The 24,503-nt window shown below is 37.3% G+C and overlaps 1 protein-coding gene across 1 annotated transcript; it reads right to left on the reverse strand.

Annotated features, from left to right (window-relative positions):
- Positions 1-4,135: 4,135 nt before the first annotated feature.
- Positions 4,136-22,991, reverse strand: LOC122844725 (vascular endothelial zinc finger 1-like). The gene is made up of 5 exons (XM_044140443.1): positions 22,664-22,991; positions 13,682-14,430; positions 9,110-9,179; positions 8,855-9,017; positions 4,136-6,741 (listed from the first exon to the last, which is right to left on the reverse strand). The coding sequence occupies exons 1-5, from the start codon at positions 22,694-22,696 to the stop codon at positions 6,374-6,376; spliced, it is 1,383 nt and encodes a 460-aa protein (XP_043996378.1). The 5' UTR covers positions 22,697-22,991; the 3' UTR covers positions 4,136-6,373.
- Positions 22,992-24,503: the final 1,512 nt, after the last annotated feature.

A 24,503-nucleotide genomic window follows, 5' to 3' on the forward strand; every position in this document is an offset into this window, starting at 1 on the left:
ACTACTACTTTTGCAAGGCGTTGTAACAGCACCCTTGACTTGCTGAAACCTATGAAGACAAGTTTTTAGTTCAGGTACTGACTTTGCATAATTCAAATACTTACCTGTTAGTGCAGGTTTGTGTAGCATACCAAATGACAGAACCCATCCAAGTTGCAATCAAAATGCTTTTAAAAACCACAAGCTTGTCTTATTTCACCAATTTTGAATACATTTTTAATAATATAACCCGTAGCGGTTAATATCTTCATCTTAATAAGTGATGGAATACAATCTATAGGGAAACGTCAGAATGGTTATCAACCTGGACAATGATCAAGGCAAGTAACTTTGTACAAGTATGAAAACTGTCTGAAAAGGATGCATTAATCTACATTTAAAATCATTATTGTCAGTCAATTATGCCACGTATTCTTTTTGCTTTAGTAACTCCCTTTGGGTGTGAAAGCAATGACTGGAATCCAAGTTGAGAGGCATTCTCAAGAAAAAGGGTATGTACACACTTGCTTTGCTGTTTGTTTTAGAGCCACACCCACCCGCTCAGTGTTACAATCCAGGAAGCGCCCTGTGTGTCACTTGAAGGCAGCAAGACCGACGGACGTGGGTGGAGCAAGGTCCCCCTCCACATTCAAAGTGTTAACACAGTCAACTCACAGTTGACTGACACAATTGTCTCTAAACCATATCAGTGTAGTTGCCTCAGGGAATGCAGATATTTTCATTTTGTCCCAGTCTGCAGTTGGTTCCTTAGAAACACACTCAGGGTGGTGTAACTTTGATTAGATCAGGAGTTGAGATTTAAATATAAACTTCTATTTAGAAGTCAAATGCATTTAAAAGGCAAGGTACCATATTCATAGAATATTTGTTTATGTGTTTAATATGTGCATTGAAAGTAAATTTATCTTCTTTTAGGAGCAGAAATCTAAGCAATAACATTTTCATCAAATGAAAAATTACATGTAAACTGTTTTTTTTTCAAAAGTATCTATAATCTATTTGATTGGAATGCTTCAATGAAAAAGAGGAAGTTAAGGCATTAAGTCAGCTGTGAATTGTAGTTGAACGCATCCAGCAATCGTAGTAACTAATGTAATTTATTGTGATTTTTTTTTTAAAGTCCTCAATAAATACAAGACGGTGTTCTGGTATTAGGTTTTATTTAAAACAAACTAAAACAATAATACTTAGCTAACGCCAGGAATGGCAGCAGTGAGCCTACAGAATATGAATGAACACCGCCACCTACTGGACAGCTACGGGTAGTGACTGTTCTGGTAAGCTCTCACTCTGAAGACTGTAAAAAATAATGAAATAGCCAGATAGCTCTTCTTTCTTCATTGCCATTTCAGTTGTTTTTGATTAGTTGAATTCCCCAATTTTTTTTTCTATTTTCTAGAACAATCAGGACATTTCTTAAAGTCAAAACAAAACCTAAACTTTGTTGGTCCTTGGAAATCATGATTAATTTGGTTGTACTGTCAGGTTATTCTGTATTCAGAAAACCTATTTGAACCCAACCTTGCATTTCCTAAGTGATATCTTGAAATGACGCTTCAATATTTCCATGTTATATTCTTTTCTGATGTTATCTATTTTGTGATGTGTACCTTCAGCAAATCACCCACATAGAATGTTGCCACCTCCATACTTCCTACTTGCAAGCTTATGCCTTTTCCCCCAAAATGCAACAAACATTGGTATGGCCTAACACATAATTTTGGTTTCATTTGGTTGTATGTAGAACATATCTCCAAAAATTTACCTGCAAAATGCCCTTTTTTATGTCGTCGTCAGTGCAACATCTAACTCCCCAAGTGTGCTTTCTCAAATTGGTTAAAGGCATTATAATCTTAATATGAGCTTCTAATCTGGAAGAAAATCAAAGCAAAAATTTGAATTACTTTGCTGAATATTTTAGAATTCAACAATAATTAGGTAATCATACTCACGTTAAACTAAGAATGCTCATGCTTCAAACACACCTTACTCATAGGACATTTAAAAAGACTTCTGATGGCGTTTACACACCCAGCCTTTGTTTATTTTAAAACGGAAGCTTATGAAGTGTGTTGTCCTTGAACCTGTTTTCTGCCATCCAGTGGCCAAATATTGACTTAAACATTGTAAGTTTTGGTATATCAAAATCTGTGGACTAAATTGCTCATCGGACCTTGATTTTTAAGTGCAACTAAATCTCTTCCGAATTCTTAAAAAAAAATGATACCTTAAGAAGCTTGTTCACTTTAAATAAATCCCTGAACATACACAAATAAAACCAGATATTTGCAGATTGTACACAAAAACAAAAGGTATTCTCCCCCTCTCCCCCCCGACTGTTTGACATTAAATACTATAGTGTGTCTTCTAGTGAGCGTACCCACATTGATACAGTTATACCAGATGTTTTTCCATTGCACCCAACTGTGAACTTCCTATATGCTGAGCGGGCGTCTTCATGAAGATAAAACTGCACGGTGGAGCTCAGTGTTTCAGCAAAACAGATTTTGTATCGCAGAGTCCTTACTTAAGTCTGATGAAATGTCTACCATTAGGCAAGGTTTGAGCTCTGCTGAATTGTCATGAGGGAGGGAGAAAGTCACTACATGAAACAATCAAACGCATCACAGCTGAAGGAAGTGTGCAAGAGTGATCCAAAACTGCCAGAAATAGGTGAATAATTATGCAAACCACCCACAAGCAGCCGTTTCTGCTAAACGGGGAAGTCCTGCTGTCGGAGACTGAAATACGTTCCTCCATTTCCTTCGTTTGTTTTCAGGATCCAATAAATGTTAGGAAATGTTGGGGTTTAAATTTGTCTCCTTTATCTTTAGGTTTTGAATCGGTGTGTTTGTCTTGTGCCTTTCTCTTTAGCAGGTGGTCAACAACACAGCAAGGGTCTGTTCTCTCACATATTTCCGTTTCACATGTACAGAAAGACAGGACATAGTGTGGGTGGGATTCATTTTCAAAACAAACAAACAATAATAGTAAATTTTGTGATTATATTGTTCGTGGCTTGTACAATCACCATTGATGATTGTGTGTTCACAAATGATGTCTACTCATGCATGTAAAGAAACTGTCTTTAATCACTTGCCACACGATTTTGCTTCTGATTACATTTTAGGACATAATATTCAACAGTATTTCGAATAATCAGTTGACTTGAACTATAGCTAGAGCAATTAATAAATGGGAAAGTTAATGAAATGGCATGTGACAAAGGACAAAAGGCACTGCAGGGGACACAGGAGGAATAAATCAGATCCCATTTGAAAAAGGTGGAGTGTTGCCAAGAACCTGGGTGGAAATGGATGCACAACTGAATGACCTGGAGCTGCAGCCACTGGTCCGTCTAAAGGAAGAAATGAAAGGAGCAGCCTAGCAAGATGCTGCATATCTTTTATCAGCCTGCAGACCAATAAAAGGCAGCTTGTTTTACAGTCTTTCATCGGACGCAGTGAGCAAACTGGATCAAGAATACCAATTCTGTGCCTGGATCTGCTCAGGAGACTTCAAGTTCACAGCGAGATAAGACGAAATGCTGCACAAGCCTCATAAACAACACAGCGTGGATTAAAGCGTCTTGAGGAAAAAGTTTTATGGAGCGCTGCTGCGATAACAGGAGTAGGAACTCATAACCAGCTCATCGTACAAACATGACAATTACTCAACTTCGTGTTATCTGTTCTACTGTTCAGTATGACTATAGTCTCTGTGACATGGCAGCAATATGTAACTTCCTATTGTTAACCAAAATGTTCGGTTTAATGATGAAAGAGCGCAATATTTTGGGGATATTTTTGAAGAAAAGGTTTTGGAAGAACAAGGATGTGTTCCAGGATATGGGGAAGAACTGTTACATTCTCGATGTGAAGGTTCTTCTAAACAAGAAACATCAGAAGTGTCTTTCCAGCTTTTCCATTTCATTTGGAAATCCAGGGAGTCTGAATGAAGAGTGGAGAGGCATAGACTCCAAGTATGCCGAAAATTTGGGAAGTTTTGGAATCTGCTGCCTTTAGGCCACCGCGTTTTATCACATCAGCCAGGGAGTTTTAAAACATTTCATACTTCCAAACAATGTCCGCAACTTTATCTCTGCCTTTATACCAAACAGTACTTCATACATTAGCACATTTGATAGTTTTCTTTTATTTAGACAACCCAAATAAAAGGCACATAACATTGCGCATGTTTAAGTAATAATTTGACAAACGTACATTTAAAAAAATGTAGGAATGTTTTATCTTTCTGCTAATCAGAAAGCCTATCCTCTCATATATACAAAATTATCAATGTTAATGTTCTAATACAAAAGATTTATAAAAAAGGTTCTTATCTTTCACATCTATTGTAACTACCATATCCTTGGAACTAAAAGTTTTGTACAAAGATATACATTCAACTGCTTTTCACAAGGTTCCTGGTGTTTCCAATTAACTTTTTTTTTTTTCCTCTGAAAATAAATGAGATGTTCAATTTCACAAGAATAATTCAGGTCGTCACATTATAATTGTTTCAAATTTGGCAAACAGGCTATTATAGTGTATCTACGTAAATGCATAAGAATAAAAAAAACTACACTAACATTTCGCAAAAAAAAAAAAAAACAAACAAAAAAAACATGTGGGGCGGGGAGGAAAAAAAAAAAAAAAGACATACATGCATATTGCATTTCTCTGTATAAACTGAATCAACTCAAAGAGCTGCAACACTGCTGAGATAACATGGCATTCGTTAAAAAAATAGTTCATGTTCAACAGCTACAGTGTTCAGGGAGGAAGGGAGTTGGGATGTTCATGCAACGTCAATCTTGTCCCATTTTTTTTCTTCTTTCTTTTAAATGGACACAAAATCGTGTTTTGTAGCAAACTCGCACAGTTCTCAGGCCACATGCCTGTGCAAACCGAGACCAAACTTGCTCGAGTATGTAAAACATGTACAGCATTTATGTCATTGTACAGTAAAAGATAAGATTCAAATGGACGGCTGCTTAAAACTGGTGCTCGCGGACGTCCAGGTTAGTGTAATTTTGCAAAGCGACAACGCTGCAATCCCAAAATGCTTTAGGGCGTTCAAATAGGAGCTTAGAAAATTCCTAAGATCCAAAGAAATTCTTGATTTGTTGGGGGGGGCGGGGTTTCTGTGTTTCCTGAGTGATCACTCCTTAGTTTAACCACGGGGCTGTAACAGAGTAATGATAAATAATTAAATGAATAAAAACAGTGTAACAAAAGAGTCCGCTAAAACTACGTCAGCCACCTTTTGCGATGACAATTGCAACCTGAAAAGCTTCACTACAAGTCCAGGATTTACATACTTGGCCACTAGAGGGCCCTCAAGTGCAGGCTGGCTGACCAAAACACTTAAGACTCTGTTTGATCTTTGATAATACTGCTGTTCACCTGCATGTAGCATATGCCTTCAGTGCAAGACTCATTTCATTCTGACTTCATAAAAAAATAAAAACACATAAGAGTAAAAAATAACTTTGTTTTCATATAAATAGAAAAACAAAGTAAAGAAATTTCAGAGTCAAGCGAACAGTGTCCAGATGTCCACCTGAATGACGAAAAGCAAAAAACAAACAAAAAATTTAAAATGCCAACATGAAAAATACATTACTATGTCAACTGTACAAGTTAGTCACTGTACCTCAAGAGCATACTTACTATCTGAGAAGAAAAAGAAACGCTATAACATTGTGAAAAAATAGTCTTCCATGCAAGTGGAAGCAGCTGTCCCTTTTACTAGACTCATTTCCTATAACATTAAATAGTGATTAGCAGGCTATAGTTTAAAAAAAAAATACAACAAAACAAACAAAAAAACAAAACAAAACAAAACTACATACAAAGTAACGCCCAGATGCTTCGGGAGAGAGCTTGTAAAAGATCAGAAACAGCAATTCCTGGTTATTGCTTCAGTCCATTTCACGTCTCCCTTACAAAAGCACGTCTGTATTTTCATATAGGGGGTCCTCAAGCAAACTCGAGGAATCCTCTCCTCCTGTTTGTCATGATACAAATCACAGTTTCATCATTCTAACTGCCTACACTAAGCCTTCCGGCTGTCTTGATTTCAAGACAAATCCTACTCGAATTCTACTTAACTGTTCTGCATCACGAGCCAGTCACTAAACATTAGTTGGGACACAGTTAGGACTTTGGGGGGGGGGATCTCCTACTGGCCTCACAGCTCAAGGAACTGCTGCACTTCAAAGCTGGATGAAGTGGACACCGTTTGGGGTGAGGGGAGGTGGGGGATGGGGGAGCTGTTAAAGTGAGGACAAGAGTCTCTTTTCACTTCATTTTCCCTTTCTTTCTGGCCAGTTAGATGTTGGCATTCATCTTTTTTTTTTATCTTATTTTTACCAAGGTGGGGAAGAAGGCAAGACTTGGGACAGAAAAGGCATGCTATCGACTGGCCTCATTGCGATGTTTAACGGACCGGCTATATTCATGGGCATGGGCGTGGTTATTGCGACCGGGTGGGCGATATTCATGGGCGCCGTGGCGGGGATGTTCACAGAGGCGATGTTGACGGGCCCGGTGATGGTGACCGGGTGCTGGAGGCTGACGGGAGACGTGATGTTGACCGTGTTGGTGCTAATGTTCATTTGTGCGGCTATGGTGACGGGGTTGTTGTTGTTGTTGGCGTTGACCCGGTTCATTGTGGAGGTGATGGGGGCGGAGACGGTCACGGGTGTCGCTGAGGCCGAGTTGCAGACTTCATTACCTTCAGACGGAAGGGAGAGTTAATTCTGGGCCCAGCAATAACAACAGCAGCAAGGTCTTACAGCGTTTATACAGCTGGAACTTTCCAGCTAACGACCACAATCCCCAAGGTATTTTATTGGGATTTCATGTGATGGACCGAAAAAAGTAAAAAGACAAAAAGAAAAAAAAAGTAGTGCATAATTGTGAAGTGGAAGGAAAATTTAATTTCCAGAGAGTTCACAAATAAAGTTGTAGCATGCATTTACATTCAGCCCTCATTATTTGATACTGTAAAATAAAATCCATTGCAATCAATCTTCTTCAGGAGTCACTTAATGATTAAATAAAATAGTCATGTTAACTTCATTTGAGAATAACAAAGGTATTCTTTGAAGGTTTGAGTGATTTGTTAGAGAACATTACAAGGAGTGAACATTACAAGTGAACAAGGAGCATCATGAAAATCAGGGAACATAGAAAACAGGGATGGATGTAAAGCTGTGAACAGTTTAAAGCACCATTTCAGCTACCATCTGAATATAGATATACAAGATATATGTAGAGCATGGCATCAGCCAAAATGTTAAAAATTTAAATTAAGTCTCTTTAAGAAGCCCACGCTATGACACTTTGCCTTCAGCATGATGCCATTTAAAGCCGTTCTTAGGAAGACTGAGAAGTAGTTCGTATGATGAGCTAAATGCTGCCGCTAGAACCACGAATGGTTGCCATGGGAGATTTAAGAATTTCGCAAGCATGCATGAAAAGATGACAGCAACACTCCAGGTGTGTTTTTGGTAAGGGACTAACATAACATGACACAAAGTTCAAAACTGGTGATTTTCCCCTTTAAGAAAAAGGGTGTCTTATTTAGATTAGATAACCTTTTAGTCGACATGCAAAACACTGTGTGGGTGAAAACAGCACATCGCCCTCAACACATCAGTCATGAGACTGTGAAAGCAGCATTCTTCAGTCAGAGGCCTCTTCAGATTTGTTGCAAGACTGGCTGCTAATGGAAGTCCTCCCTGCCCACAGCATCACCATCCACAAAGCCTTAGAAGGTACTTAGATGAGTAGAATTTCTCTTTGGGATAAAGTAGAGTATTTTGGACCGAATGAATCAAAGTCCAGACTAAATCTAGTTGAGAAACTGTGGCATGATTTAAAAATGGCTGTTTGCATCATGTCTCCACTCATTGTGACAAAGTCTGCGCTTTCCTAAAATATTCAGTTTGCATATGTACAAGGGCAAAGACATAACCCAAAGGACCTGCAGCTGTAACTGTACTGAAAAATACAGGGCTGAATATCAGTACATAAAATCTCAATTTGTTAAAAAAAAAAAAAAAAAAGTATTAGAAAAACATGCAGGGTTTTCCTTCCACTGCAAAATTATGTGCTAGTGCTCACGTTCTCACTAAAACCAGGACGATAGAGCACATAACACCAGTTTTATAGTCTCTCCACTGGCTCCCTGTAGCTCAAAGAATAGACTTTAAAATACTGTGGTTAGTTTACAAATCACTGAATGGTTTAGCACCACAATACATTAAAGATCTGCTTGTGCTATATCAACCTTCCAGACCTCTCAGGTCTTCTGGTTCTGCTCTGCATCCCCAGAACCAAACGAGGAGAAGCAGCATTCAGCTTCTATTCACCACAAATCTAGAAAAAAACTTCCACAAAACTGTAAAACAGCTGAAACACTGACTTCCTTTAAATCTCGACTCAAAACCCACTTGTTTAGATTTGCATTTGAAATGTACTTAATTACGAATTTAATGATGGCACTTGACTTAATGTAATGTTTTGATTGTTGATTCTGTGTTGCATGACTTTGTGTTTGTTATGATGTAAAGCACTTTGAAATGCCTTGCTGCTGAAATGTGCTGTATAAATAAAATTTGATTGATTGTGTTCAACCTAGCACACTCCAAAATACAGGAAAGTTTAAATGTTACATGATGTTTATACTTCATGGCATTCTACAGCAAAAATGAGTCAGAAGACGGTTCAGAAAGGACTTGATATCAAATTTGCATACAGATTAATATGTACAGTAATTTAGAGTAGAAGATCAAACTACTTTTTTTCGATTTTTGGTTGTATGTTTCTGGTGAGTGACGAACCTTTGTTACAGGAGTTAAAGTTGGACTGTCCGTGGGTCTTCAGATGACTGGTGATGTAGGCTGCACTCAGCATCTTCCCACAGATGCTACAGGTGACCTTGCCTTCATGTCGGATCATGTGAGAGCGGAGTCTGTCTTTGGTGGCGAAAGCGGAGGTACAGGCCTGCAGTCACAGGACAAGTGTGAGTGGGATACAAAAAAACAAGAAAAAAAAAAAAAATCTGCCAAAGGAAACCTGGTGGTGAGGGCTCTTACCGTTACTTGACATTTAAATGGTCTTTCTGAGGAGTGCACATGCTTCACATGGCAGCTCAAATGGTCTGGCCTAAATAAAAAAACAGACAATAATACAAAAAAATAAACATTTAATTTGTGAATGATGACGCAGGGAAACGTCATGGTTTTTATGAGTAATCCATAGCGGGCTGTTTTTAGCTCCCTGCTCCAGTTCAAAAGGTTCTTTGCTTTCCAAAATTTAAAGATAAGAGAGAGAGAGAGAAAAAAAAAAGAGGACGTGAAATATGTTAATTTAATATCCTTGTTTCACTGAGCGATAGTATGCACGACCTAGAAGTCTGAAACGCTACAAAGTTTCCAAATCAGGCCATGAAAGTATGAACTGCAGGGGAGCCTTGTCCAAATAAAACTACGAAATGTTACCTCAAATTCAAAAGCAGAAGCTACGTATGCATAAGTGGTATTGATTTTAAATTAAATCCATCAATATCAGGACCAGAAACATGTAAATATTTAATGTGACTTTTTTTTTTTTTTTTAAGCATACATTTGTACATTTCTAACTATAAATGCCATGTTAAATAAATAAGAACATAAAAAGCTTTGAACTCCACTATGAGCACAAGAGGACGGATGTGCTCTGTTTGCTTCGATAATGAGGAGATGGGCAGAAAATCCCCAAAATTTCAGTCAATGGCAGTTAATTCTCTGCAACCAATGGTGCGTGAATCAGTTTGACCTACTTTTGAACATGCGCCACAATGCGACGGCCTTCTCCTTTTCTTCTCCCGATTTCCACTCGGCGCTTTAATTAAGCTGAAATTTGGGTGATATCGCCATTTATTTCCCATGATAGGTGGCAAACGGGCAAAAATGTGACAATATTAGTTTGAGGAAAAACTCATTAGTTCTGATTTCCACTGGGAGTTATTCCCACTGTTTTTAATCGAGCAGGTTTATAAATAAGTACTAAAGTGTGAATTTATTTTGCCTGCATGCCTAAAAGACATTCAATGATTGAAAAAATATTTCCGATTGATAGATGAATAACTATGTTTAAATAAATACACACAACTACTAGGATGCACGCAAACCCATTGACACCATACTTCACCTACCTAAAACTGACAAAAGTTCACTAGGATAACATTATTTGCCACTTGACCTTTCTAGTGCTAGTTCTTGGCGCTGGCCCCTCCTATGCCGGAGTGTTAGTCCTAGTGAAACCGTGAGCTGAATCATGTTTAGCAGAACCATTATGGAGTGAGTAAGGAAGGGCAGCTGCTGCCAAACCGGAAAGCTTCACGCTGCTGGAATGCTTCTTAATACAAATTAAGAGTCAAGTAGAAACTTCTCGGCTGTGCCAGAAACTGGATTTGGACCACTTTTTTGTTTCTCTCTCTCTCTCCCTTTTTCATTGCCGTCCTATTGACAGGGAGGGAGAGCAGACTCCAGACAGTGCATGCCTACATTTCAAGCTGAGTGGCAGTGACTCAGTGGCCTGCTATTCAGTCTCCATTCTCACTTTCCAGTATACTGATGAGTCTCGAGCCCACGTCACCGTGTTGGAGGCATGCCTGAAACTGCCGTACGCAGCGCTGCAGCTAATGCTAACTTGGCTGAAATGCACTGCTGATGTTTTTTTTTTTTTTTGCTGAAGTCATGTTTCAACAGTCGGTTCACCAATACTGCCTGCTCGAATCGAAGCTGGATTATTAAAACTGCAACAAGTTGCAAATCTCAGGTCATGCCAAGGGCCTTCAGAAGCAAAATGTTTATTTACGACATATTAAATGTGTTGACCTTAACATTACGCATGGTTCAGTGAATTCCCAGGGGAAAGAGTCTGTGACAAGCTGGCGGGAACCGCAAAGTGACAAGTGACGCCTCCCCCCTCTCCTTATACTCCACTAGCGCTCTCCCTACTGCGTCTGCTGTAACATGTGGTTGAAACAGCGTGGCAGGAATTATAGGTAGTAAACTGCTTATCGCAGAATTAAAAGCATGATTAGTACAAATCTACAAAAAATAAAAAATAAAAAATAAAACTCATCCAATTGAATAAAATAAAAGTGAAATAATCAAGAGTTTTTTTCTGAAGCATAAACTGTTGCTACCGGTAACAAAAATCAGCACTGGGTTTGTAGCACTGCCTTTAATAAAGCATAAAATCATGCAGTATTTACCGTATTAGGTAACCGCCCTGAATTAGCTACCATAAATATTCAGTAAAAGCACGACGTTAAACATTTTATTTTTTAATCTAAAACACCTTTTTTGCACAAGAAATAAGTACATTTGGGGGAAGAGCTCATCAGCCTAAAATAATTTTTTATTTTCTTTGTAATAAACATTACTTTTCAAAAATGCATTCAGACAAGCCGAGGCTTTTTTTTCTTTCTGAGTCAGGAATGCAACCACCAGAGGGTGAAATGACTTCAGTCTTCCCTCCCATAACAAGAAATTAAATTTCAGACTTCCTTTTTACATTAGCCTTGCTATTTGTTTTTGATTAAAAGCATATGAGGAAACTAAAACGGAGTTGTAAAACTATTTCTCCCCCCCCCCATCACTAAGCCAATTTTCTTCCTGGTTTGGCAGCAAATTGGCTTTCATGCAACCACCTTAAAGTCAGACAACTCTTAATCATTTTTCACTGCCAGAGTTGATTAGAACAGAAGAATAAGTGGGAGGAAGAAGTTGTCAGACTAAAAGAAAGTCTGCAGTGTTTGTGTCTGGTCCAGACCGACTCTCAATGTAGAATCAAAGCCATATAACACACGAGTGTAGAAATAATCCAGATAAATAAATAAAAAAGCTATTCTATAGAATATTTTAGTCTATAGATAAAATATTCCTGATTTGTTGCCGCTTTATACTTAATGATCACTAAGTTATTTTCATAAGACGTGCACTTTAAAATTTGGATGACATGTGTCAGTGGAACCTATATTATCAAAGTATCTATCTTTTTTTTTTCTTCTTAAACCGATGGTCTGAAAAATGGGCGGAAATAGCCAGCTATGTGCTTGTTCTTCAAAATTGGCTGCTCATATAATGTAAATTCTACTCTTTTTCCCTGATAAGTGAAGGTACAATGCTTAAGCTCCGAAAGGATGCACTAACAACACTCTTTGGAGTGGAAGCTGACACAGAGAGATGACTAAGCTTTTTACAAATATCAGTGCTGTGTTGAAGTTAGGGAATACACAGCTATAAGAAACAGTTTTCTGAAAGTTTATTTAAAGTTCATTTATGCCAACACTTAGAGCAGAGAGATAGATGTCCTTAGGCAACAGTGAGGCTAAAAAAATCCAAAGTGAAGTGACTCAGGTTATCCATCTGTCGTAGTGGGTTCAAATGTGTTATGCAGTTATTTGAAAATCTCACAGTTAAGTTAAGGATCTACTTTCCATGCCAATGTTGTTGATCAGTAACAGATGCGGATGAAGGTTTAAAAAGCTGAACTTTTATAATAATTATCCTGTCAAACTGCAGAGCTGTGTAACACCGACTGCTCTTTCACATTCTGGCCCTAAGATAAATGAAAGGGTTGCTTAAAGTTGCAGTATGTAACTTGTCTAAATTTTTTTTTTTTTTTTTTTTTTTTTTTACACATTTGTTGAAACTGTCACTATTGTGACAGCATGGCAGGTGACAGGTAATCAGAAAAAAAATAAATAAAAAAATTGAGCTTCCAGTGATAATTAGAAACAACCAATCAGACTGGCTGGTCTTCGCCTGGAAGTAAATAAGACCTTTCTCCTCTCAAATATTAGGTAAAAAAATCTTGTATCTTGTAGAAACACTTTTCATGATGAGTAAAAAAAAATAATAAAAATTATTAGTACTCTCAAACTAAATCTTGTTTCTGGTTGGAATGAAAAACATCTCCCAAAGCATAAATAATGAAAATGATTATCAATTTTCCTAAAGATAAGTTCTGCTTTTGTGTATTTTTCATGAAAAAAAAAAAAGCATGATCAAAAATGTATACCCTTTTCAATGATCCAAATAAACATATTTATTGGCACTGTTGGCTTCCTGAACATATTCAAGATTGGACTGCAGCTGTCAGTGATGACAGGATTTCCAGGAAGCATTTAAATGTTAGCAAAAGTTTAATACATTTGAATAAACTTATGTTAAAACTTATGATAAAACGTAAATGTGCCAGGGGTTTGAATAATTTTGTCTAAAACTCTAAACTAAATAATAAAGGAAACATCTTGTAATTAGTTGAAGTTTTAATAGTTGCATAATCTGAATGATTTTATTGCAAGTTTCCATGAAGCAGAGTGAGCTGCCTCCCTTTGCTTCACGGATCCAGCTTTTGGAAAAAATATATTGAAATATTATTCACAGTATGAAACAAAAACTGAAATGAAAAGATCCGTTACAAAATCTCTTAGCGGTGCACTGGGAATACTTTTCTGAATTCATATTTGGGGTTACATCGTTATTCTAATGAAAAAATATATAATGCAACTCTATGTAACATATTTGAACAAAAAATATATATATATATCTAAATTTATCACTGGGTTAATTTCATCATACATAAAGGCTAAAAAGGAAAATGATCTGTACCTGGAAAAGCCTTTTCCACACACAGAACACACGTAGGGCTTGTGGACGCCTCCGTCATGAGAGCGAACATGGTAGGTCATTCGATCCTTCCTCTTAAAGCGCTGCTGGCAGATAGGACACTCGAACGGCTTCTCGTCCGAATGGGACAGCTTGTGGCGGTTCAGGTGGTAGACGTCGCGGAAGGCCTTGCCGCACATCTCGCAGCCGTGGTTTTTCTTGACGGGCTTGGGGGGCTTCTTGGGGACGTTTTGCTGCTGCATGTTGCCCATCGCGGACGACGTCATGATGCTGGTGCCCGAAGACACCGAGGTGGTCGCCGTGGAGAGGATCCCTGCTACCGTAGAGATGTAGGAGTTGCCGTTGTTCTCCCGTGGCATGGAGGCGATCATGGGTACCATGGTGGGGGCGGTTTGGGCCGTCTTCTTCGGACGCGACACCATCTTGATGCCGGTGTGGCTGGACTCGTGGCGTCTCAGGTGGTAGCTGTCTCGGAAGGCCTTGTTACAGTAACCACAGACGAAAGGCGTTTTGCCTTTGTGTTCCTTCTTTATCACAGGCACCGGTGGCCGCTGACCTCCTCCGCTGGCCACATTGTCTTTCAGGAGTTCAGCAGCACTGACAGGGGGTTTCTGGTCTATCTGGATAGGCAGGACAGGCTTCTGGTCAATTTGCTCTGCTCCAGCATTGAGAAGTGGCAGCAGGCTATTCTGGGCCACCTGGTGCTGGTGGTGGAGGGCTTCATTGGCCTGCTAAAGACACAAAACACACATATGTTTAGGTGAAATGTGAGACATTTGGAGGTAAACAATTCAAAAAGTGTTTTGTGCCGTTTGACACGCAGCAGCAGCAGCAGGGTGTAGTGCAATTTCAGAGCATCTAGCCGTCCTCCCAGTACGCAGCAGACAAAGCAAGTTGTTGCTGACAGCTGTTTCACCACTGGAAGCTGCCACTGAAGAACCATGAATCAACTTTGACAACTCAATGAAAAGCATTAGGAAGATTTAACAGAATACAAAGTGGGCACCGGGGTCTGTCATTAACGAGGCCGACGCGGCGCGCAACTGATGCAAAAACAATCCAAATATACTGGATGAAAAATGATCCCATCACGACGGCGCTGATTCATCATGTGACTGCAAAGCAAGCATACCAAATTAGAGGCATAGCAGAGTCCAGCCTAACTGCCAAGAAGGCTCATGAAGAGCAGGACATTAGCCCCGGCGCAGAGCTCGGTTAAGAGAAAAGGAAAGGCGAAAAAGAAGAAAAAAATTGGATTTAGTAAGGCAGAAAACAGCTCGACACACAAAAATACAGGTCACCAAACTTGATAGGATGATAAAATACACTGTTACATATTTTTTTTGTTCTGTCTGTGGCCTGGTGCACCATTTTTTTTCTCTCCTGGGTTCTGCAGGTGCAAGCTAGTGTGGATGACTGCCAAAACATAGATGAGGAAAAAAATTAAAAATAGGTGAGAACAATGAGCAGTAGCTAACAAGTAGTGCAGCTCCAATTCAAATATTCAATTCATTATATATCCTGTCTTAGTAACAAAAGAATTTATGCTTTTGTATAGCTGAGTGAGACATAAAAATATTACGCAAACTGAAATGAGCTGATGCACTTTGTTTGAGCTTACGGCAGAGCTGCAACGAATATCAACAGTTGTGGAACCCAGTGCAGAAACTAAAATCAGCTGCCTCATGTCTTGTTTTGTGGAAGACATAGAAGCTTCCGTTTAATTATTAAAACTGGCCGTTAAACTGCACGTGGTGCTTCAGCTCTTTGTCGTTCTACATGTCGAGGCCTTGAAAATATTATAAAATCAGCCACCCAGAAAGTGTACAATTAGCACAACTCAAGGCAGTTTGGACAAAGCTTTACTCAATTTTTCCAAAGTTTGAAATCGAATAAATACAAAGACGGCTTGGGGGGGGGGGTGAAAACTTTTTTTATAGTTTAGTCGAATAATAACAGTGAAGTCGATTAATTTCAAGGTTCTGTTAAACGTTATTGACAACCAATTCAATAGTATAAAAGAAATGCAGGATTCTGATACAAGTACAGATAAACAAAAATATTTGATGTGTTAATAAGCAAGAGCAATGAAGGGTGAGGTGCAGCCAATACAACAACCCAGTTACCTAAAACAGTGGCTTTCATTTCCATAACTGTGATGCACTTATACTGTTAACTTTGTCGTGTATTGCTACAGGCTGACTGACAATAAGTATACCAATTTTTGAAAGCTATGCTTTCACAATACCTAATGTTTTTCCGTTATACATTTCCAAGCATCAGATTGAAGCTTGTTACTCTACAGAGAGCAAATTGACAAAATTGATTATCTCCTTGGAACACAAGTAATTGAATATTTAATCAATATTGTTACTTCAGTCTGTGTATTAAAATCAAAATAAATAACTTGGGTGTATGTATATATATATATATATATATATATAGGCTTGTCACAATATAAATTTTTGCTGGATGATATATTTCCCCAGTAGTTATTGCGATAAGTAATAATATTGATGATTTGAGACCATTTTAAAGTAATATAATAGTAATGGCATAATAATGCAAGAACACATTCTGAAAGATCAATAAGCTTTAAATTTTAATGAACTTTTTACACTGAAAGACATTTGAAATATTCAAAATAAACAAAACAACAAATTAAATGAATTATGAAGTCTCTATAAACAAAATTGTCCCTTAAAAAAAATAAATAAATAAAGGGCTAATTGAGAGCAAAGCACCAGACTGAAAACTTTTCCCATGCAGTTTTTGGTGGAGAGAGAGAAAAAAAAAAAAAAAAAAAAAAAAAAAAATCAATAAATTATGCAAATAGCAATTATTGAGCTTGTTTTCATTTATCATCTAATTAACTGACTTACTACTTATTGTGACAGGCCCATGTATAAATACAATAATTTTATGTCTCAGTCAATTAAATCTTGCCTTTCTGTTTGAAATAATTAAATTACACTCAATGTTAAATATTCTTGATTAATTTTGTTTTCTAAATATTGTTTACATAAGGTTATCTGATCACAAGTTTTGTTGGTTGAAAAATATACATTAAACTGGGGCAAATAAAATAATTTGAATTAAAAAAAAAAAAGTAAAATAATTTTTAAAAAAATTGCTTGTATTGAAGTATACCAGCAACTTTGTATACTTCTGATATGTATAACTTGCATATCAGAAGTAAATGCACATAAATGCAAGGATGCCTAGTATATGGCTTCAAGGGAAAGGCAAGCCAATACAACATAACCAAGAGATTTTGGAAATTGTATTGGTGTTGTTCAAACCAAAAAGTTACTTCCAAAACATCTGCTTGTTGTACACTTGCTCACTGAGATAACCCTTAAGTGGAAAGCTCCTGCAGATAAAAATAACTTATTTTAAAGCATAAGTAAGCACTTGTAAAAATAAATAACTATGCATAAGATGCATCATTTACTTAACACACCAAGTAGAAAGTCAAGAAAACCACCTTGTCAACCACCAGCAAGAGATGGCAAGTTAACATACTTGACCTTTCCCTTTAAGGTCCAATCATCCATCCAAGAAGGCCAGCCAAGACAGGAGTGGCAAAAGAGGGGACGGGACGGAAAAAAGAAAAATGAACCACACAATGTCCTCCTTATGTCATCTAGCCCATTGTGATAGACACAAATCTGAGCAGTGATGCACTCGGCCTCAGCGGGGGATCTTTGTATGCTCATCTTCATTGATTTGGCTCATCTATTCATGAGACAGAGACATTGTTTATCCACACAGCACTCGCCCGAACTAGCCGTCATTCCCTCATGCGCACTGGGACCTGGGAACTCGTAGAGCATGCCACCACCCATTTGTCTGAGCACCTGCTTACACTTGCCACCTTCCAGAATTAGTCATCATCATGCCAATGCAACCCCGTCGGCTGGCACACCAGGGGTGGTGTGTGTTTGTGTGTGCGAAGGGGCGGGGGATACCAGTCGGGAAACCTCTTTGTGAAGCTTATGCCACTGCAAACAGCCTGGCCTGTACACAGAGGTGCAGGGCCTGTAAGCTGCTGTGCCTTCATGCAGCTCTGACCATTTTGACACAAATGTGCTCTGACAACTGGGGCTGTTCCCTCATAAATAACATCAAAATGGAGGGAGTGTCCTGATGGCTTCGTGGGCCACTGTAGACTTGAATTGAGCTCATGGTCTGATTATGCACCGCCTTTCCTCAATCTTTTGTGCCGCACTCTACAGCTGCTTGGCCAATTGTTAGAATAAAGCAAATACAAAACCAGAAGTTGTGCAGGAAAAACTAAGAAATCAAAGAGAAGAAAAAAGTAAATATGATTACATGATCTGCCTTTATAAAGTTTTCCGGACTGCGGATAAAAAAAAAAAAAAGTTTGCAGAGTAAAACGTAAATTGTTTGAACGAGTTTGTTTTATGAGTTTTTGTTCTATTATTGCGGAACTATTGTGCTGCTGTTTTAGCAAGAACTCACTTAGAAAATAGCCTGAAGCTGAAGGGGATTATTAATGGTAAAATTAACATTAAATAATAAAAATGACAAAATCTCTTGTTATACGTAAGCCTGTCATGATAACAAATTTTGCTTTGTGACAATCTTAGAACGTTGGCCGTTCTAAGATTGTTGCTTGTGATTTCATAACCGATCATCCTGTAGTGTGTGGTGTGTTAAGGTAGATTGTTGTGGCTGCTGATCTAAATCAGGGGTTTCCCCCAATGTTAACACAGGTAGCCAGGATTCCCCTCCATGCTTTCTGATGGGAGATTACAGAGGGGAATCCTAAACAGCTGGCGCAACCGAAGTCCAGCGACATTGGAGATGATATGTGGAAACAACAATGTTTACTCAACATTTTGTGCAAAGAATATAGAAATGACAAGAGGTGGAGTTGGAGCGAAATTGCTACCGCAGTTGATAAACCTGGTAACTTTTCAGCTGTTCTTCGTTAACGTGACATAAACAGGTTGTAATGATTTCCATTCAGTCAGGACTGACTCTAGTCACATGCATGGCAGGTAGATTGTAGTAAAGCACTGATGAATGCCTGGTTTTGAAATCAGTTAACTGAACGTGTAGCCATTATTTGGTGCCCATTGTTGGACACCACACTGCCTGATCGAACCGTTATACCTTGGATTTCTGTTGGCTAATGTGTGGTCTCAGGTTTTGAAAATTGGCCGACAACTCTAAGATTGTGTAGTGTGCATTGGGTGTTACACTAAGGAAATGAGGGTCAGTGGAGAGCACCGGAGTTGAGCCTTTTTTCATTAAGTGTCATCAACAGAAAGAGAGAAAGGCTGGAAGAGACGATAAATCCGATAATTAAAATGAGGTCGATAGTTTTAATTTATTGTGCAATTAATTGATTTATTGTTTATCGCGACAGGCCTAGTTATACGTTTTATAAAGTCAATATAAGTTCTTGGAAAACAGAACTTTTATATGTTGTTGATCCTCTTTTGACATGTAAACCTGGCTAAACTTTGGAGGCGCCAAGGACTCTGCTGATGATGTAACTTGCAGCATGTGCTATAACCGAGGAAGTATTTTTAGGGGATACCTGATATATTCAGTTAGGGTTTGCACTGCATCATAAAGCAGGGTGATTTGAGCAATGCTTAGTTACCTCACTGTGTCATTTAAATCAAATATAAAAGGACTTCCTCTCACAAGGCTGAAAACTACCAAAGTACAACTAAAGTTTATTTAATATTAGCATCTTTAGAAAGACAAGAAGTTAGTTTCAAAATCTTTTTATGTTAAAACATTGGATTTTGTGTAATCCAATTTATTAACAGCACATTTTCACTATACACAGTATAAAAATCATAAGTATACATTGTTGTTTTTTTTTTTTTTTGCTTTATTGCTATTCATTAAAACGGCAAAAACAATTCTCCTTACAATATATGCAGTTAAAAAGATCATGAAACTATATGCCAACTTGTCAAAAAACAATCTATATGTTGTAAACACTTAGGACTTTTGAAGAAAAGCCAATGAGATTAAAGGTGGCCATAAACAACGGCAACAAGTGAACGGACTTTGAAATGCTGACGTCAAGCACAGCTGGACATGAAAATTTGTCATTACTTAAAAAGAAGGGGACTAAGAGATTAAAGTCTAACATGAACTCGATATGCTTTATAACAATCTGGGGGTCATGGTATGCAATTTATTTTCTGAAATATTTTTGACAGCAAAGGTAGAGCTTATGGCTTACCGAAATATATTTTTATAGAAGATGTATAAAAAAATGTATTTAAAATACTTGAACTTAACACACACACACACACATATATATATATATATATATATATATATATATATATATATATATATATATATATATATATATATATATATATATGCGCACACACTAATTTTTTTTAAACCTTTTTTTAAGGGGGCTTGGCTTAGGATTTTGAGGAAGGATTTCATTGGCTGCAGCCCGAGTGCAGGAGGAGTCCCTAAAACATGTTTTAAATGGTTTTCAAACTTGCAGTGACCAGCTAGCACACAAAATTAGCATTTTGATAAAACAAATCAATGTCTTTTTTTCCACCATTGATCTCTGAAAGTTAACAGTGTGGGCTACATAACACAAAATGTATCAAGCTGGATGGCAGATAACTAAAACCAAGCCCAAACATAACTGCTCATCCAATGCCAAAAAGCCTGTCGCTTAATTTTTAAATAAAAAAACCTGATGCAACTAGAACTGCTTTTGACCACATAGTAGTCTGCAAGATATATAATTAATAGGGTTTCTGCCAATGGAATAGTTAAAATTTAAGATTTTTACAGCAGTTATTAGTTTTAAAAGATATCAATTCTTAAAAATGTATAACTTAGTTTGGAAATTATATTAGCTAAAGTAATTAGAATATTGTTCACTCAAGTAAATGCATTTCAGCTGCAGTCTGTAAGTTCAGTGCTTATGCTCCTAGGCTATTTATATATAACCAATTTTTACTGCAAGAAGTAAACTTCATAAAAGTTACTTATAACAAGTTTTTAGATCACTTACATCCTTGTCCTCAAGCTATACATCATTAAATAAACACTAGTTAGTTAAGTAAATGGTGGACTTTGTAGTGAATGAAGCCACAAAAGTTATTTTACAAATAAAGATATATATACATATTCAATAAAGGAAAAAAGACAAGTGTAAATACCTACTATGGGAATTTTTTTTATGTGTATTATGCTTTTTATAGTAATTAAAATCTTTAAGGATCTAAAGCCCTGTTCATCAAAAATAAACTGATTTCATACATGAACACTATTTTAAGCTTTCACAAAATATAATCCATTATTTTAAATTGCAGTGCATCTTTCAGAGTCCAAACGTAGATGCATGATGTTGATATAGTTTGAATATTTATTTTGAGTTCTTTCAAATAAAATTCTTCCTTTCGATAAATAAAAAACAAAACACTTTTTGCAGATTTTGCTTACAAATCTAAAACAACAAATACTGAGAGTACACATAATATTTCTGACAAATCTTGGGTTTACAAAAGCTTTTTAACATAAGGAGTTATTTAATCAAATCTGTTAAATAAGTATCTGAATGTTAAATTCAAATATTTTCAACTGGCAAAATACAGTAATACCTATGCTCGAAAGGTTCTTTAGCGTAACTTAAGTTGCTAAACAGCAGCACAGCTTTCTGAATATTTTTATTTATTTATTTTTTTAGTATTATTGATAGGTTAAAGTTCAAAAACAGAGTTTAATCAGTCTATATACAGCAAGAACGTTCTAAAACAGTTCTAGGTTGGGAAACAAACTTGAGCAAATGTACTTTTAAAATTACCTTTACGCAGTAAACAAGAAAAGCAGCAACACAAAAACTTGTAAAACATAGCCCGGTATTTCTGACAAATTCAAAATCCAAAATTTTTTCATGTCGTATTCTAAGGAAACTAAATTCTTTAACTCAACGCCAAGTCATAAAATTCTTAATAAAACTTTATCACACTAAATTTAAGAATGGCGTTTTTATGCACAGAGAAAAGACAGCGAAATTACTCAAATAGAAAATTGCACTAAACTTTCTGGGAGAAATTAACATTTTAAATAGCGATGATCCTTGCTAATTTTCCAGCCTGCTTCTTGATGTTAGCTAGTGCATTGCATAGTTTGAATTCCTTTCCACAAAGCTCATCTGAATAAATAGCTAATTAATGTGCAAAAAACTAGGCATCGCCGGTTTTCAAATTATGTACCGTTCGTTTCTCCAAGCTCATTACTGCAACCTCGCCCAGATTTAGCCAAATTAGCTTGCGAGTGTAATGAAGGCAGCCTAAACATCGTTAGCTTCTCGGCTAGTTACTGCGAACCGGCTAAAGCAAGCGGAAAGTTGACCGCGGACTTGGGAATTGCCGTTAGTAAATCTCAGTGGCGGCTAACCTACGGTCTGCTAACATCATCCGCGTGAATAACGTACAAATGTTCAGTTTACTACACATGCTGCACAGAAAATGTTCGCCGACGTTTTATCTCATTATTCTACGGCGTCCGATCAAAGCCTTCAGTCAAAGGGGAAAAAAACAGGTCTGTCTCGATTGTAACGGTGCAGTGGCGTCTCCAGCTTTACTTCAAGTGATACCGCATGTTTTGCTGGCTTCGACCAGCCAAACAAACTTACCAAAATTCACTTTCTCACTCTAAGTATTTCGCATCCACAATCTAAAATTACACACAGGCCGTTTTTTTCCACATTGGAACTGAGGAGATTTGATTTTTTTTTGTTCTAGCGTCATTCCCAAGCCTCACAGCTGGAAGCCTGGATTCATAAACCATTGTTTTGCTTCGTTACTTGTTCTTCGTGCTACTCGTTCAAATATATAAAACGAACTTGCTGCTAAGCTAACGGGTGCGTAAAATGTTTGCGGTTGTTTCGCGAACTCTCCCGGTTTCCCTCCCAAAAAAGAGCCAACTTACTTGGAAGAGAAACGTACTCCAGCTCGGCTCCATTTCCACACTTACTGATTCTGTAGGAAAGCTAGTAGAAGCCTACAACAAAGCAAGCAAACATGGCAGCTGAAACAACTTCCGCTAACCTCCAGGGCTGAACCACTTTTCGTACTATTTGGCGGGGAGTGTAAAATTTGCTGTTTCAACCATACTTCGGGTTATTATATCTGAGACCGAGACGTTATAGACAATTAAATAAATAATAGCATCTGAATACATAAGTCAAAAATGCATTTACAATAAATTTCTTCAAATCCTGGCGTCCCCTTTCATAAGTAATCCTGTCTAGTTGGATTCGGAACACCCCTCCGGATGGGGTTTTTTTTTTTTTTTTACTGATGCTTTGAGGAGCATTTGTTGTATTAGATTGTCGCATGTGGCTCGGGAATTGCTGAGTCTGTTACCATTTCACTCTTCTTTTTAAACTAAATAAGAAAAATAAGAAGTCTCGACTTGGTTCGAGTCATAAACACGTATATGCTCTGTCCGACCTTTATATTATGAATAACTGTTTCATTGCGCAGTCATGTCAGCTATGGGTGTTAAAATTTATTTTTGATTTGGGATATGGCTGAATAAAAACGACTGAAGCCATGTACCCCAGGCTTAGAAAATCTTATTGATTAGAAACCTTTTGGATTAAATAAAATGTCGTGAATGCTTCAAATATGTCCTTACTGCAGAAACTGTTCACTTTTGTCCGGAAAAAAACTTTCAAAAAGTCATAAGCTAAAGTCCATATAAAAAAATACAATAGTATTAGAATTGAATTGAGTTGAAATATCCTTTATTGTTCCACAGTAAAGAAATTACGATTTCATTGCAAGTTGAGGTAAGTATGAATATGCACAATGAAACCCAGGTAGACTATATATGAATAAGATACTCTGCACAGTAAGGACAGCTTTGCAAATTAAGAATAATACTTAGCTATTAAAACGTATTCACTTTAGTTACACCAGCACAAGTATATGCTTCTTTCTGTGATATCACTACCGTTATTTCAAAGCAATTTTTTTTCTCCATGTGCATAGGACTTTAAAAAACGTTTATCCTTGTTAAGAGATCAGAAATTAAAATATTTATTAATTTATGTGTTTAGATTTGTTTTGTGACAAAATATGGGAGGCAACACTTATAAGGCACAAAAAACAATTACATCTGCAGTGTCAGTTCCCAATGATTACAGAATTTGGTGCCTATCTGGCGAAATGAATTTTTCTTTGCTGGGGATTTTGTCATTATTGTAAACATGATGTAGAAAATTCCAACCAAACAGAAATAGCAAAATCCACTTCTGACCAAAAAGAGAATAAAACTAAACAAAATCTTTTAAGCTGAAAATCAAGAAACTATTTGTTTGCTTTCTTTGTAATTACGTTATTGATTTCTGATGAGAACATTCAATTATCAAGACATGCAGTTGGCAGCGAGAAACATTTTTTTTGAAATGGGTGCATCTCTAAAACTCTGTACATGACTGAAAACTTTTTAGATGATTAGATTTTTTTTTTGTACATTAATGTATATTCACCCCCATTCCTCAAGCAAATACACATAAGAAATAATATTTAATCTGTACCAAAAATAAACACACCGGACTTATGTTGTGCCATTGTGAAAGGGGTCTGCATTGCTTTCTGTTTTGTTGACATCTGACCAGAGTGTGGCATGTCTCCAGCCTAAATACCAGAGGTTTTTGAGGAGATGAAAGACACTGATCACATACTGTTAAGATCTGGAACAAAGACTACAATATGGTACTCCAGTGATGCTTTGATTGCACCTTATAAATGGCCAGGCTTAA

The sequence above is a fragment of the Gambusia affinis genome, linkage group LG15 (genome assembly GCF_019740435.1).
Source record: "Gambusia affinis linkage group LG15, SWU_Gaff_1.0, whole genome shotgun sequence".
NCBI classification, from domain to species: Eukaryota; Metazoa; Chordata; class Actinopteri; order Cyprinodontiformes; family Poeciliidae; genus Gambusia; species Gambusia affinis.